This window comes from Malania oleifera, chromosome 6 (assembly GCF_029873635.1).
Source record: "Malania oleifera isolate guangnan ecotype guangnan chromosome 6, ASM2987363v1, whole genome shotgun sequence".
Taxonomy (NCBI): Eukaryota; Viridiplantae; Streptophyta; class Magnoliopsida; order Santalales; family Ximeniaceae; genus Malania; species Malania oleifera.
The window spans coordinates 40,897,686-40,913,869 of NC_080422.1; the positions used below are offsets into that span (position 1 = coordinate 40,897,686).

At 38.7% G+C, this 16,184-nt stretch overlaps 1 protein-coding gene across 5 annotated transcripts in view; it reads right to left on the bottom strand.

Annotated features, from left to right (window-relative positions):
* LOC131157640 (calcium-transporting ATPase 9, plasma membrane-type) overlaps positions 1-15,679 on the bottom strand; it is a 98,481-nt gene extending 82,802 nt beyond the window's left edge. For 2 of the 5 annotated variants that reach the window (XM_058111945.1, XM_058111943.1), the window contains exons 1-4: positions 15,520-15,679; positions 14,916-15,095; positions 9,259-9,375; positions 9,116-9,155 (exon numbers count right to left, since the gene is read on the bottom strand). In XM_058111945.1, the coding sequence (XP_057967928.1) occupies positions 9,116-9,155; positions 9,259-9,375; positions 14,916-15,086 (328 nt within the window). In that variant the 5' untranslated portion in view covers positions 15,087-15,095; positions 15,520-15,679. Of the gene's footprint in view, positions 1-9,115; positions 9,156-9,258; positions 9,376-14,915; positions 15,124-15,519 lie in introns of all 5 variants that reach the window. The other 3 variants (XM_058111944.1, XM_058111942.1, XM_058111946.1) reach the window with 2 other exon arrangements.
* Positions 15,680-16,184: the final 505 nt, after the last annotated feature.

The following is a 16,184-nucleotide window of genomic DNA, read 5'->3' on the forward strand; positions in this document are numbered from 1 at the left end:
GAACTTCAAAAGAAATAAGTATATTTCCATCTCCCAGCATCCTCAACTGCACCAATAGATATTTGCCAAAGGCAATAAAATTTTGGTGCCAAAGAAGACGGAAAAGATTAAAGGCCACCAAAGAAACATTAAAGATTAACTCGAAGGCTAGATGATTCAATCTTAAAGATAATAATCTTGATGGCTTGATCAACAGGGAGCTGAGAACAAGTGCAAGGATAAATGGAGAACAAGTGCAAGGCTAAATGGAGATCTCAGAAAGCAAACACAACTCCAGCATACCAAAAGGCGACAGAAAGATCTAAAATTAATTTATACTTGAGAACAAAAGCTGCTGGACCTTGAGGGGGTGGAGACCTCCGCAAACAGGATGAGGTCTATAATGTTGGGGAGGAATCTCTTTTTTAGGTTTAATGATGTGTACCCAAAATCCCAAATCATCTAGATTCACTTATAGATTTTTTCAAAAAAAAAATTTGGGAGCATGGAGCAGGGACAATTTTTGTTAACTGTTGGATCCACCAAGAGGAATTTTTTATGCCACCGCATGATCCTCAAATACACTGGACATATATGGGTGATGTCCTCCGGCCTTTTTTAAATTTAGTCAATTAGTCAGTCACCCATCCAAAAAGCAAGCTTATCATTAGTCTATAATGTTTCTGAGGAGTAGGGTTCTACAGCAAGCTATAATGATAAGTCAAAAATTCAAGTTCATCGTGCAAGAATCAATCATGGACTATTCTAGACAACGCAGGAGGTCCTCGGTTATAGTGTCATTGAGAACTTTTTTATAGAAAAAGAACAAGTTCATTAATAGATTACGAATATACGGCAAGGGGAACAAGATATATCCTTACCAAAAAAACTGGGACAAACCAGATTGAAAACACAAAAAATAGAACAAGAAAGAAAAAGAAAACAGACAGAAAACTCCCAGCACACAATGTCAAACCAACACAAATTGCCAATCGTGCTGAATTTCCAAAAAGCTTTCTCCCTTAAAATTCTCATAACCGACACACGAAAGTGATTTCATGCAATGATTCTTCTCCCAAAACAGCAAAAAATATAACTTCTTCCTCAAAAAAATACTAGCATTTTGTTCCAACCACAGCCCCCACATTGCTGCAAATAAAGCACATTGCCAGAGTGCTGTCCTGTCCTTTCTCCTTCCAAAACCAACAAAAGGAACTTCCAAAACACCCTCGGCCGTCTAGGACAAACCCAACGCTCACCCTATAAACCAAATAAAGAAAACAAACATCTGGCGAGAGTGCCTTCATCAGTCTCCTAATCTGCAACAAGTTATTGGTATTGATTCTATTAAGCACAACCCACCAAATAACAGCCTCAGTTTTTTGGGGGACTTTGCCCTTCCAAATAGAATTATAGAGATAAAGAGAAGAGTCGGCATGGGTCAAGGATTTTCACTTAAGGATTTGAAGAAATTCAGAGTCTAGAATTTGGAGAGGAAGAATAGAATTGAGAGAAAGATTTTCTATATTTTTCAGTGCGTATTTACATTGTACAGTGCTCCTATTTATACAATTTCTTCAATAGACAATTAAAGTAAATCATGTTGATTACACCAATTAAGTATCCGTGTCTAGTGGTTTGACCTATCTCAAGAGATAATTTCAGTCTTTATTGCCACACAGTGAATCTTGGGTTGCCTTGTGTGTATGATCTTCGTATGGAAATCTTGTTATTTCCTTAACACTACCCCTCAAGTTGGAGTAGATATTGATCATACTCAACTTGCTTAGTAAATGATTGAATTGTGTGGGTCCGAATGCTTTTGTGAATAAATCTACAGGCTACTGACTTGTGGGTATGTGAATAGTTTGAAGAACTTGATTTTGGATCTTATCCCGTACAACATGGCAATTGATCTCTATATGCTTTGTTCACTCGTGGAAAATTGGATTAGATGCAATGTGAATAGATGCTTTATTATCACAATACAGCTTGATTGGTTGTGGGTGAGCTATCTGGAGATCTGTCAAAAGTTGCTTTAACCAAGTAATTTCACAACAGGTTGATGCTATAGAGCGATATTCTGCTTCAGCTGAGGATCGTGAAATTGTTGCTTGCTTCTCGGTTTTCCAAGAGATTGGTGATTTTCCAAGTAAAATGCAGTACCCAATAACAGATCGCCGAGTGTCTCTGCATCGAGCCCAAACGGCATCACAGAATGCATGTAACTGAATACCACTGGAAGCTGACAAAAGAATTCCTTGCCCAGTTGACTGTTTGAGATAGCGCAAAACCCGATGTGCTGCATCCAAGTGGGAAGTTCGAGGCTTATCCATGAATTGGCTCAATGTGTGCACTGCATATGCCAAATCTGGTCTAGTGATAGTCAAATATATCAGTTTCCCAACCAGTCTTCGATATGAAGAAGGATTCGAGATAAGTTCTCCATCCGTCTCACTAAGTGCCAGGTTTGGTTCCATTGGTAGATTACACCGTTTTGCCCCAAGGAAACCAGTCTCCTCAAGTATCTCCAAGGAATATTTCCTCTGTGACGGGAAAATTCCAGTTTTGGAGTGAGCCACCTCTATCCCTAGAAAGTATTTCAAGAGACCAAGATCCTTCAATTTGAAGCATTCTCCCAAGTATTTCTTAAGCTCATCGATCTGTTCCAAGTTGTTTCCTGCCAAAATAATATCGTCTACATAGACCAAGATGATGGTGAAACTTGTTTCGTGGGATCAGACGAACATAGAGTAATCTACTTTAGATTGCTTATAACCGGCATTGATAAATGTGAAAGATAATTTAGCATACCACTGCCTGGATGCTTGTTTGAGGCCGTATAGAGACTTGTTAAGCTTGCAGATCCTGGTCTCCCCCTTTCGTCCGAAACCAGGAGGAAGATGCATGTAGACATCTTCATCGAGATCACCATGTAGAAAGGCATTATTAACATCAAGTTAAGAAAGGTGCCAATTGTGGATAGCAGCAAGAGCGAGGACAGTGCGAACGGTGACCATCTTGGCAACAAGGGCACAAGTTTCAGTGTAATCAATCCCTTCCTTTTGGTTGTAGCCTTTGGCAACAAGGTAAGCCTTGTAACGTTCTACAGATCCATCAGGATTGTGCTTGATTTTGTACACCCATTTGCAGCCAATGGGTCGCTTGTGGGGTGGAAGAGGAGTCAAAGTCCAAGTATTATTGGCTTCCAAGGCATCAATCTCAGCACGCACGCCACTTGGGATCCTGCATGGCTTGCAAAAAAGACTGGGGTTCTTATGCAATAGAGATAGCAATGATGAAAGCACAGTGTGTAGAAGAAAGGGAATCATAAGAAAGAATAGCAGAAGGAGGATAAGGAGTACCTGAAGAACGGACCGCTGCCGAGTCAGATGATGGGATAGGACGAGAAGGGAGTGCTTGTTCAACATGGAAATCCCGTAGGTAGGCAGGTGGTTGAATTGCAAGTGTGGATCGCCAGACAGAGACCATTGGAGCAGGAGAAGGGGAATGAATATGAGGTGAGCCAGGAGGTGTCTGGGTAGGGTTGGCGGAGAGAAGATCTGGAGAGTCAAAAGGATGCGGTAAGATACAAGAGGATTGTTCAAAAGGGGCGTGGCTAAAAGGAAATTGATCCTCATGATAGACCACATCACGGGAAACAAATATTTTATGAGTGGCAAGATCATATAACGCATAACCCTTTTGTCCGTAGGGATATCCAATGAAGGCACAACGAATGGCACGAGGGTCAAATTTAGAAGGGTGGCGGAAGTGAGTGAAGGAATAACAGAGACACCCAAATACTCTCGAAGGTGGTGATCTTTAGGCAAGGTGTTGTAGAGTTTTTCATAGGGAGATTTCCCGCCCAAAAGAGGAGTAGGGATTCTATTGATCAAATAAGTGGCAGTAAGAAAAGCCTGACCCCAAAATTCTTTGGGCATGTTGGCCTAAAATAGAAGAGCTCGAGCAACATTTAAAAGATGACGATGTTTACGTTCCGCAACCCCATTTTGTTGAGGGGTGGAAACACAACTAGTTTGATGCACAATGCCCTTTTCAAAGTGTAATGAGGGAATATTGAATTCAAAACCATTATCACTGCGCACAATTTTGATTGTATGGGTAAATTAATTTTGGACAAGTTGAATAAATGTTTGGAGAAGAGAACGAGTCTCCAACTTATGACGCATTAAATAGACCCAAGTACAGCGAGTGTAATCATCAACAATGGTCAAGAAAAATTGTGCCCCGGTGAGTGATGGAACACTGTAACCCCCCCAAATGTCAACATGTATTAATTGAAAAGGTATAGTAGAAGAAATAGAACTTGAAGGAAATTCAAGACGTGTTTGTTTAGCCAATGGGCAAATGGAACATGGATCCAAATTAGAACAAATGCCAGAAATATGTTGTGAAAGTAAAGACAAGACTTTATTGGATAAATGACCAAGTTGGCAATGCCATAGTTGGGAATTCGATGTAGCCACCTAACAGCGTGCAGGAGATCTCTTGTGGAAGTGTACAACCCATCCTTCTCAGTGCCCTGTCCAATCATCCTCATCGAGTGTATGTCCTGAATAAAACACAGGTGTGCTAAAAAAATGATTAAGCAATTGAGATTTTGACATAACAGGCAAACAGAAATAAGGTTAAAATGAAAGGAAGGAACACAAAGAACATTTTTTAAAATAAGAGAAGAAGAGAAAACGATGGATCCAATATGTGTTACCACAGCATGAGAACCATCAAGTAGTCGTACTGTGTGACCAAAAACAAGAATAGAATAGGTTGAGTCAGTGGGAGAGCGCACCCTGTGATTGGTGGCTCCACTGTCAAGAATCCAAAAAGATGGGAGAATATACCTGACAAAGACTCAATAGTACCTATATGGTTTGCCATAGGCGATGACTGGGAGTGGAGCAAGGCTAAAAGCTGTTGGCATTGATCCGGAGTAAAAGGAAGACTGCTAGTGGATGGATTGTTGTCAGCGGAAGAGTCCTAGTGTGCACTTGGTTTGGAACCCGAGCTAGTTTTACGGGATCCAGATGGGAACCCATGGATAAAGTAGCAACGATCCACAATATGACCTTCTTTGTGACAGTGAGTACACTTTGGTCTGGGCTTGCGGAACAGCTTGCCATCTCTTGGGGTGGGGAGAATACCTTATGCAACTAATGCAACCCCATCAACAAGTGAGAGAGTTTGGATGTTCCGTTGACAATCTTCTTGAAGAACTTAACTGTAGATGCAGTTGATCGTGGGCAAAGGATCCATCAAGAGAATCTGGCCGCGAATCGACCCATAGGAGTCATTAAGTCCCATAAGGAACTTCATGGTGCGCTGGTACTGTTGGTATGGGGCAACATCTCCCTTAAAGAGATTAGATTGAAGAGACGACAACTCATCCCATAGCAATTTCAGCCTTGTAAAATAGGTGGCCACAGATGTATTACCTTGAACAAGATTCCGGATTTCTTGTTCAAAATGATACATCCTAGGACCATTAACTTAAGAAAAACACTCCTTCAAATCTATCCAGATATCTCGAGCAAGATCATAAAAGAGAACACTAGCAGAAATTTCTTTTGAACGAGAGTTGAGAAGCCATGCTTTTACCATGTTATTGCAACGATTCCATTGTAGATACTCAGCAGAAGAGGTCTTGGAGGGCTGGGATATGGTACCATCAATGAAGCCGAACTTGTTCTTGATGCTAAGGGCAATGACCATGGATTGGCTCCATGTGTTGTAGTTGGTTTCAGTCAAGAGATTGGAAACCAAGACGATGCCAGGATTGTCGGAATTACTGAGATAAAAAACATGACTTGGATCATCAAAATTGTCGGTGTCTGCAGTATTGGTAGCCATGGAGAGAAATAGAAGTGGTTTTTTTTTTTGCTTTAAAATATATATATATATATATATATATATATAGGTATATGGCTATCTGGGCTTCAGTGCTATGTGGAAATTGGTGCACCCACGAGTGACCTTAGTATTTGTACAATTAAAAATTAAGAATATGGGGGCAGCATATAAGGAAATTTGAGAAAGGTAAGGTGTAGATCTGAGATTGATCAGCAGGGATATTGTCGGTGGTGGCAAGAATGGATGACGACGGAGAGCCGAGGGTGGTAGTAACCGTCGGGAGTCAGAAAAATTGCAAAAGAAGATATGCACGTAGTCCAGCAACGATGATCCAATCTGCGTTGCGTCGAAGGAGGTAGAGAGTCATTGATCGGAGCCTGAAGAAGTCGGTGCCAGAGAGATCGGCAATGAAGCGTGGAACGGAAGCAACGACAGCGACTGGCAATGAAACAAAAGTAACGGCAACAAGCAAAAAGGAACCGGCGATGGTGGAGAGAGAGAGAGAGAGGCGCAGGCGGCTTTGCGATCGGCAATCAGCGATCCGTGATTAACGTCGAAATCCTAACCTGGCTCTGATACCATGAAGAAATTCAGAGTCTAGAATTTGGAGAGGAAGAATAGAATTGAGAGAAAGATTTTCTATATTTTTCAGTGTGTATTTACATTGTACAGTGCTCCTATTTCAAGAGAGAATTTCGGTCTTTATTGCCACATAGTGAATCTTGGGTTGCCTCTTGTGTATGATCTTCATATGGAAATCTTGTAATTTCCTTAACAGGATTTGCTAGAATACACCCCTGTAGGATCCAAGGACCAGGTATGACTATCCACTTCCAAAGAAACGTGAACAAAACGAACAAAGAAAATAACTCTTCCGTGTCCCTATCATTAACTTGCCTTTGAAAAAGAAAATCCCACGAAGGCAAGGGACCACCCTGAGTTAACAACAAAAGAAGAAATGGTGCTATTTCTTGCCCTGAGCTCAAGCGAAAAAGATTAGGAAAAGAGGTGGATAGAACATATTCTCTGACCAGAGGTCTTTCCAAAAACGAATATTATAACCCCTATGTGACACAAACTTAGTATGGGGAATAAAGAGGGAAAAATCTGAGAGATAGATTTTCACGAGCTTTCCAAAGAAAATATAGATCCCAAATTGGCATCCCATCCATTCTCATTGAACCCAAACTTGCTTTTAATAACTCTATACCAAAGGGAAGAATCCTATTAGGGAAACTTCCAAAGCCATTTAGATAGGGGAGTAGCATTTTAAGACACCAAATTTCCAAGACCCAATACACCCTCCAGCTTAGACCTATACACAACCTCCCAGCACACCAAATGATCCTTATAACCTCCAACCCCAGACCACAGGAAGTCTCACATAACATTCTCAATCTTACTAGCAACCCCCACTTGAATCTTAAAAATAGATAATACAACAGGATACTAGAAAGACAAGCCTGAATAAGAGTAATTCTACCTCCAAAATAAAAAATAAAATAAAACCTCTCTCCACCCATCTAATGCTTAGCAACCCTCTCCACGATCGAATCCCAAAAGCTAACGAATCTAGAATTACCCCCCATAGGGACTTCTAAATAGGACAAGGGCCATTCCAACAAACCGCATCCCACCTCCAAACACAGCTCCCTAACATACTCGTCAGAATTGCAGCAAGCCCACTCTTCCCCATGTTAATCTTCAGGCCAGAAATGCTCTCAAAAACACAAGAAAGACCTAAAATATTCAACAGAAAAGGCCTATGATCATCTAAAAAGAAGATAGTGTCGTCAGCAAACTAGAGGTGAGAAACCATCACCTCCTCCCTCCCCACCAAACCTCTATCCGCCAACATATCAACCAGCCTACTCAATACATCAGCCACTAAAACAAACAAAAAAGGGGAGAGAACCACCTTGTCTAATACCCCTCGAGGCCCTAACCCACAATACAGGCTTACCATTCACTAAAACTGAATAGCTCACATTACACATACATCCCCCTCAACCAACACCATAATACTATTATTGCCCGTTTTCACTGTTTGGCTATTAAAAAAATTATGTTATTCCCCATAATGGGTGGGTGTGACTTATCATTTGTTTATCACTCCGCATGCAATCGCACTGTGCATGCAAAAGAGTGTTAAGCCTTGGTACACATTGTTGGCTCACAACTTCACAGCTTATGCTTTTAGGCAAAGTGGTAATTTAACACAATAATAAAACTTGAATACAGCTAGCGCAATTAAAAATAGCGGCATATACTTCAATTTATTTGAAGGTTCAATAATGCAAAATAAAGCTTCCCATTGTTAATAATGGTACCACATGTACCAATCATAAGTAAATTTTGTTTCAGGCCTATAAATATCTCGATGAATTTAAAATACATGAAATTTAATGCATATGAATGATTTGCCCTATAAATAGTTATAGCTAAATGCTTTGGCTTACATCCCAAAATGTTTAGCCTATTAACGCTTTAAAACGTGTTCAATCAGATATTTGCAATATATTTTCTATATTTGTAGCAAGTTCATGCATAAAATATAATATTAGAAAATACAATATGATAAGGACTCATATTTTAACTTGTATCTGCATCAAAACCTCTTTGCAAAATCAAGTGTGCCATGCATTTTAAAAAAAGTCATCTGTAACATTTAGAAAATTATAAACATACCAATATTGAACAACCACTTAGGCTTACACAATCAATAACGAAGAATAAGTTATACAGCAATCAAAGTCATTATCTAGGCAATATTCCACTTTCAACACTCCGTAGGAAGCTATGGGAAATGACAAGGAGAATGGATTATGTAGAAAAAGCTTGAGTCCCAAGCCGACAATCAGACACAAATAAATAAGAACTCCATTCTAGTTATTGGCATATAAAATGATAAAGCTCCACATTCCTATTGGCTATTCTGCCAACAATAAGTAACAAAAATATGCAGCAATGGCTGAAGCATCAATAGAAAGTAAAACGTTTTTCTCCCAAATTACATTGATCTCATGTTTGCATTTCTCTTATTGGAGAAATTGCACAAGACATAATATCCCATCTCCTCATTCTAACAAATTCAAAGTTGATTTGCTCTGAACCCAAGTAGTACTGCTAATGTACAAAGAAATCACTAATCAAGATCAACTCCAAGAAAGTGTTATTTTGCTCAACTCTTAAACATATAAAGGAATTTAAAAAAATTAAAATAAAAAATAAAAAAGTGAAAAAGATAATAAGGAAAGTGCAGTACCGATCACCCGTTCTCCAGCCAATTTGAAAAGCAGTGCTGCCTAATACAAGAAGTCAATAATTAGAAATAATAAAGCCATCTAAGAGATTTCATAAATATTTGTTTACAAAAAATAATAATAAGAAAATAAAAAGTAAGCATACTCTGATGACTTGTGCATGGGCTCTAATCATCCTTCTTCGCTGTTCTTTGTCTTCTTCCTTTTTTAAGTCCAAAGTGTACCGGAATCGACGAGAAGCATTTAGCACTAGTGCTGCTTGCTGTAGGGAACAGAAATTTCATTACCAAAAACTGAGACATTGACAACTTAATTTTTAACCTACAAATTACATTTGAATACACAATAACATCTAATATAACAGCCATAAATCTGAAGTATGTTATTGCATAAAATACAAGCGATAACAGAAAAACAAGAGATCCTGTACACATAACAGAATGAAAAAAATTCATTCAACTCCAATCTTTGGCGCTTGTAAATAGAGCATTACATGTAAGATGAACTACAAACTCCCAGGAATAAAATTTCAAAACAATGAAATACTTTGAGCAATCCCCAAAGGATTATTTAAAACACAGAAGTTCAAAGCAGCATCATATTATTTCTGTAAACATCTTCAATGCACATAACTCAGGCTGCAGTTGACTTCATAAATGAGGGTAAGTACACTGTACTATAGGCTTACCAGTTCCATTGTGTGTGTTGGGCGGGGGGGAAGGGCGTTCCCGTAACTTTTTAAAACCTGTCAGCATGTCCTCGATCGCATCAATGATTATATTTTGCCGTTTTATTTTCTGGAGTTTACTTTCATGAAGATCAAATAGAGCTCTACCTTCCCATGAGTTGCCAAACATCAAGTGATTTAACAGCAAAAAATCCAAGCAGCAGACCAGACTAACTTGAGAACACATTGAGCTCATATATTGATCTCGTGTATCAGTCTAGTCTTCCTTTATTCTAACTTTTTTTTAGCTAAGGTTATCTTAGCACTTTTTTGTTAAACAATTAATCAGTTAATTTACACCATCATCATAGTACAAGCTCATAACTCATTTAAAACAACACCATCTGACTCGTGGCACATTTCCCCGTCTTCCATTAAAAAAAAAAAAATTCTCTAACAACAAAGACCCTAACTCTACCAGATTCCTGTTCTCCTCATAAATTCTATAGCGCATAATAAGTTAAATATCTTCCAACATCCAAAAAAAAAAATTTCATTTGTACTCAGAACAAGATTATTAACAAATTAAGGGAAGTTATGATCCACACGAATACAACTATAGCAAAAAGCATGCCATTAAAGGTTCGCGATCTAAGGTTCAAACTTTAGGATGTCTACTTGGGGAAAGGGAGGATGTTTACCCCCAATGTGCAGCCCAGGCTCACCCAACAATGGACAAAAAAACAGCATATGCATTTCTTAAAGGGGTATAACATATATGGTACAAATTCCATAACTATTCTATGATACCATTATTGCATTAATTTTACAGGGATAATACTATTTAGAGATCCCCAATGCCATTAAAATTTTCATTATTTGATTAGCTAGGATTCTTGGAGGAAAATAATGGAAAATTTTGCGCCAATACTCAAAAGTAAAACAATTCAAAACCAACATAATAGAGTCAATAATTTGTCACATCTTGCATTTATGCTTGCTCGATGCACAAACACCCAGAGCAACTATGCAGACATAGGACGATAAATGCTCAACCCTATAGAAGAAAACTTCCCTTGTAATCAAGGTCTTAAATTTCAATTTCAACTCAAATATCGAAGCTCCAAAAGTACGGAAATTTTGAAAAAAATTTCCATTTCAATTTCGATTTGAAAAAATAACGAAAATCAGTAGTAAAGCATGGAATTCTTTGTGAAACTTTAGAAATGGTTAACAAACATAATAATGTAAGTTTTAGGACTAATATATTACAAGTTAAATACATCTATGTTGTGTATGAGATGGAAAAGTTGTAATATAGTATGTGTATCAAACATATTTGTAAGATAATGTACAGTAAACATATTTAGCTCATACAAATAAAATTTATAAATCATAATATTATTTATTATACAAATAATGATAATTTAGACATAAATGGTTACATAAAATGCTCCTGTAAGTTTACTTTTTCATATAATTTCAAAAGCATTTGTAATAATATTTTGTTTCAACAAAAATAAATAAAATTAAATTAAAAGAGAAATTTCACTTCACTCCTAAATCTCTTATTTGAATTCCAAGGAAATTTCATTGCATAATTAAAATTTCGACAAGTTTCGATGAAATTTCGAGATTTTCAATAAATTTTGGGATGATTCGTTGAGATTTCGATGGAATGCAAGACGAAAATCAACTACCATTTAGATTTCAAGGGTGACAGAAACCGGAAATTTCGAAAATTTCGTGAAAATTTAAGACCATGCTTGTAATTTCATCATCCATACAAAAGGGGAATAAAAAGATGTATTCTCAAGGAGTGACTTTGGAATATCAGAGGTGGTTTTCCTTGATTCCCATGTAGATTTAGCAATTTTCTAATACCAAAATAACTCATATAATTATTCCATTGTCACACAATATAAGTTCCATGGCTATCCCAGGATTCCTTCTTCTTCAAGGTTGTGCTCTGTAATATGTCCATAAATCATTTACGAAAATTTGATCTCTCTTTATGCATAATGTTACTCAGCCTGACTTAGTTGCGATCCCAAATTCTCTTCGCTAACTCATAACATTCAAGTCAGTCTAACACAAAAATTTCTGATGGTAAACTGAGATACTCTCTTCCCATTGAAAAATGAGGCAGATCCAAGTCCTCATTGTTACTCAGTTGCATTCTTCAAGAAAGCTTGATAAGTCAAGAAGGCAGATGTAGTTGAAGTAATTCAGTTGTTTCTTGCTCGCTGTAAACTCTAGGAGGAGGTCAATAGTGAAATCATTGCCTTGGTCCAAATTGTGACAACCCTTTCTCAACAAATGACTTTGGACAGGTATCCTATCGCAACACCATTTATAAATGTACAGCAGAAATCACTGCCAATGGACAGAGAATGCTTGCCTAACTTTGTCGGCACATCTCAATCTGTTTCTATGAAGCTACATGAAAGTTGTTGACAGCATTATGCTCTGCCACGAAACTGACAGAAATTATTGCAGAAATCAGAAACCAGGGAGATGCACCATCAAGGTTGTTGGCCAGGGGAAAAGTTTTCATCGTGTAAACTTGCTAAATTTTCTGGTGCTTGATTTTGTAGCTCTGTTTCTTGCTTTGCTGTTGGTCGGGCAAAGGTTGTTATTTTCTTCTGTTGTTCTCCCTGTGAAAGATTGCTTCCCCTGTGACTTGTGCCTTGTTTCTATCCTTGCTTCTTTTCTCAGTGGCATGAGCTGTCTTGCCCATCAAGAAAAAAGCAGAACCAACAAGAATGAAGTATAATTCAAAACAAAATAAAATGAGCGAGGGAAGAGAAAGAAGAGGAAAAATAATATCCATAAATTAAACTATAGTACAAGGCCAACTCAACATTTCAACTGATCACCAGCCTCCTTTCTGATTGTGGAGTGCAAATATACAGTAAGAAGTTTAACAACACATACCCAACAATTACACGATGCATCTTAATCTCCCTAAAGAAGCTGAAAACAAACATTTCTTCACAATTCAAACACCAAATGAACATGTTTCCGAATACAATATAAACCTGAAAACATACCCTCTACAAAATTCCAAGTGGGTTCTACCCCTTCGAAAAAAGTTTGCTCCCTTCTTTCCAATGAAAACTAATTAATAACTGGGTGGGGGCACATATCCTCCAACAAAAGAAAAACAAATTATCCCACTAGATGTACCACCTGATGAAGTATGAAAATATGCAAAGACAATCGTTTTGTGTTATTCTAGCATGTAATGAAGGAATCTAGGAAGTACCTTCTGATAAATAAGATGATTAACCAAGAGGATTTTTAAGACAGTACTAAAAAGTTGAAATGGAAAAAGTGCCTTCAAAAGAATCAAATGACTTCACTTAAGCTTTAGCAGATCATTTGATCGACAGCCATGAACCAACCAAAATACTGCCATCTACTGACACATCATATTGAACAGTTGCACTACACCAAATCAGCATCCCTCTGCAACAAGAACCCTAGATACTTGCTTTAATGTAGCATATATCAAAATGTTACAGACCTTCTCCTACACTAGTACATCTCCAAGGTTGAGAACTCACTTAAGCGTTTATCCCAATCTTATGTGCCTAAATGATTCAGTAGAAAACGCCAATGTCTGAAGATACCCAAACGAAACTGGTGCATTTAGATCCAAGTGCATAACAACTCCACCACAGCTTGTGCCCTGATCCTATAGGGCTGACTCAGTAAATTGACTACCTTGAATAGAGCCTATCAAGGCCAATGCGTAACCACCTCTCAAGAACAGTCATGCCTGCCACTTCATCCTGCGTAAGAGTGGAGATATTTGAGCAATACTGCTGAGTGCTGATACCCCACCCCTCAGCTCACAACAGTCCTCAGCATTTTGTCAAAATATCCTCCCCAGCCCTGTTTTTCCATGCAGGACGAAACAGCCAAAAGAACTTGTGCGACAATTTGCAAACATGATGCCTGTTAGCCATGTCCAGGCCCATTTTGAACCAAATTTTCAAACAAGATAGGTTATGAAAACCATTTTTTGGTGTCAAAGCAAAACCAAGAAAACAAGCAAGATTGAATGCTGCCAGCCAACATTAGCAACTCTGAAGAGAACATAGACTCAATTTCAGAGTTCAGCCATGAGTTCTAATGCAGTAATATCATTTGCAATCTTCAGAGTGAGTCATAAGAGTGAAAAGAGATATTTCGAAATATTCATTCCACGGGCAGCAATAGAGCATTTGAAGCAACATGTTAGTGCACTCTTCACTTGGCTTTTAAATTCCCAAAAGTAGAGAATCCAGACAAATTCTTTACAGATTTGAACTTTCTCAGCCTGCCGTGAATGCTTTTGCAGTGCTATTCACTCAGGCAGCCACATACAGAGACAAAAGTACAATTTAAGAGAACAGCATGTGCTATCATCATCTGTATTCACTATTCATTAATCACAAATACATACATACATATATATATATATATATATATATATATATATAGGGAAAAAAGAAAAAGAAAGAAAGGCTAGCAGAGATGTTAACAATTTAACTCTATATGTGGTGGGGTAAAAAGGAAGAAAAAGGAGTAGAAGGTCAGCAGGAAATCTTTTCTCCTCCCATCATTTAGCAGGGTGGAAAGCTGAGAAAGGAAAATAGATGGAAATGAGCATTTCCACTCCTTCCCAAATCAATTCCTCCAGAAGTGGGAATGAGTGGAAGGAGATTTGCCCAATAATCATTTTCTTCCCCCACAATTTCTTCCACTTAACCAAATGAGAAGAGAAAACCATTCATTTTCTCTGTTCTCCTTCCTACCCCATTTTCTTTCATGCACAGCATAATGCATTATTTGGGTCGCATTTAGAAGTACATTTCCCGCTTCAAAAAGTCTAAAACAATCCAATGCATTTCGAATTTCTCAAAAGCAAGAAAAGTACAATCAAAATCTTAACCAAATGCACTACGATGAGCATAGAAATAATTAAAACACAGCACTTCCATTGACATGATTACTTCTCCAAATTTATAAAATCCAAACATCACTTGCATTGAAACCACACCCACATTGAACAATTACATCCAGCAACAATGATTGTTAATAAAGAAGAATATGAAAATAAAGAGGCGCATTCGATGAATTCGTACCCTCCACCGCTTCAGGGACTCGAACGAAGCGTTCTTGGTGGTTGCAATGTCAAAAGGATCTGAAGGAATACAGCCGCCCTCTTCCTCCTCCTCCGCCACCTCCTTAGCGGGGTGGCGGCCGGCCTCCACATCAGGTGGCAGCGGCGGCCCGTTCGGCATTCTGAAAGTCATATTCAGTGTCTGTCGCAAGAGAGATGGCACAGCCCGGCTTCAACGGGCCGCCCCGCCAAAACTCTCAAAATCAGAACAACCAAGAGACAAGAACACCAGAAATACAAAAAACATACAAAAAAAATAAAAAATCTTTAAAAAAATAAAAATAAAAAAGGAGAAAACAGAGGAACGGTCAGAGTGTGTATTTCTATTTATTGGTATTCAACAAATTGTGGACGTGCGCTGGCGTTGAATGGAGCAAGCGGGAAAGCCAGAAAAAGCCGCGGAATCATTGGTTTGTCGGAATTGAAAAACCACAACACCTCATAACGCGTTTTGCAGAACAGATTTACTGGCGGAGATTGCGGGTGTAACCAAAAATAAGAAGAAAAAAAATTGAAAAGAAGGCTGCCGCCGATAAGAATTTACAGATGATTGTAAATTCACTCACATTGAAAGGGACGATTATCCCGAGGCAGGCCGAAAGTGGTTGCGGATAACATCAGGCGATCGGAGAGACGGCGGAGGGATCGCAGAAGGAGAAAAAAAAAATCGTTGATAAAAGGGAAAGCCATAGTGACGAGGACGAAGGAAACTTCGGAGAAGTTTCCCGCTTCCAACCCAACAAACAAAATGGTAGAATGCGGTACCGATCAAAAAAAAAAAATGGTAGAATACGGGAGAGTCCATGTGCTTACCGTGTGCTTCACGTGAATACGGAAACACCAAACAAGTGTGCTTTGCACGGCATACCCGCGCCCCTTGAAGCCGAACCCACAACTCCAGGGAGGTAAACTTGTATTATCACGACCACCTCGAGCTCTTTTCTTACTTTTCAATGCGCACGTACTCGTGAGATTATACGTCAATCTCCGGCCAACGCCGGCGGCGCCCACTTGCGGTTGCTACCATGACCGCCTCTGGAAGCCATCGTGCAGTCAATTTCCCCCTGCACTGACCCTCAAACGCAGCACCATCCGATCTGAACTCCTTTCCCCTTGAAAAATGAGAAGATTATTCATTCTTATTTGTCGCCGTTTGCATTGAAAAAGTATGATTGTGGAAAAAGTATGATTAGACATAAAGCGAGTACAAGTAGACCGCATAAAGCGTGGA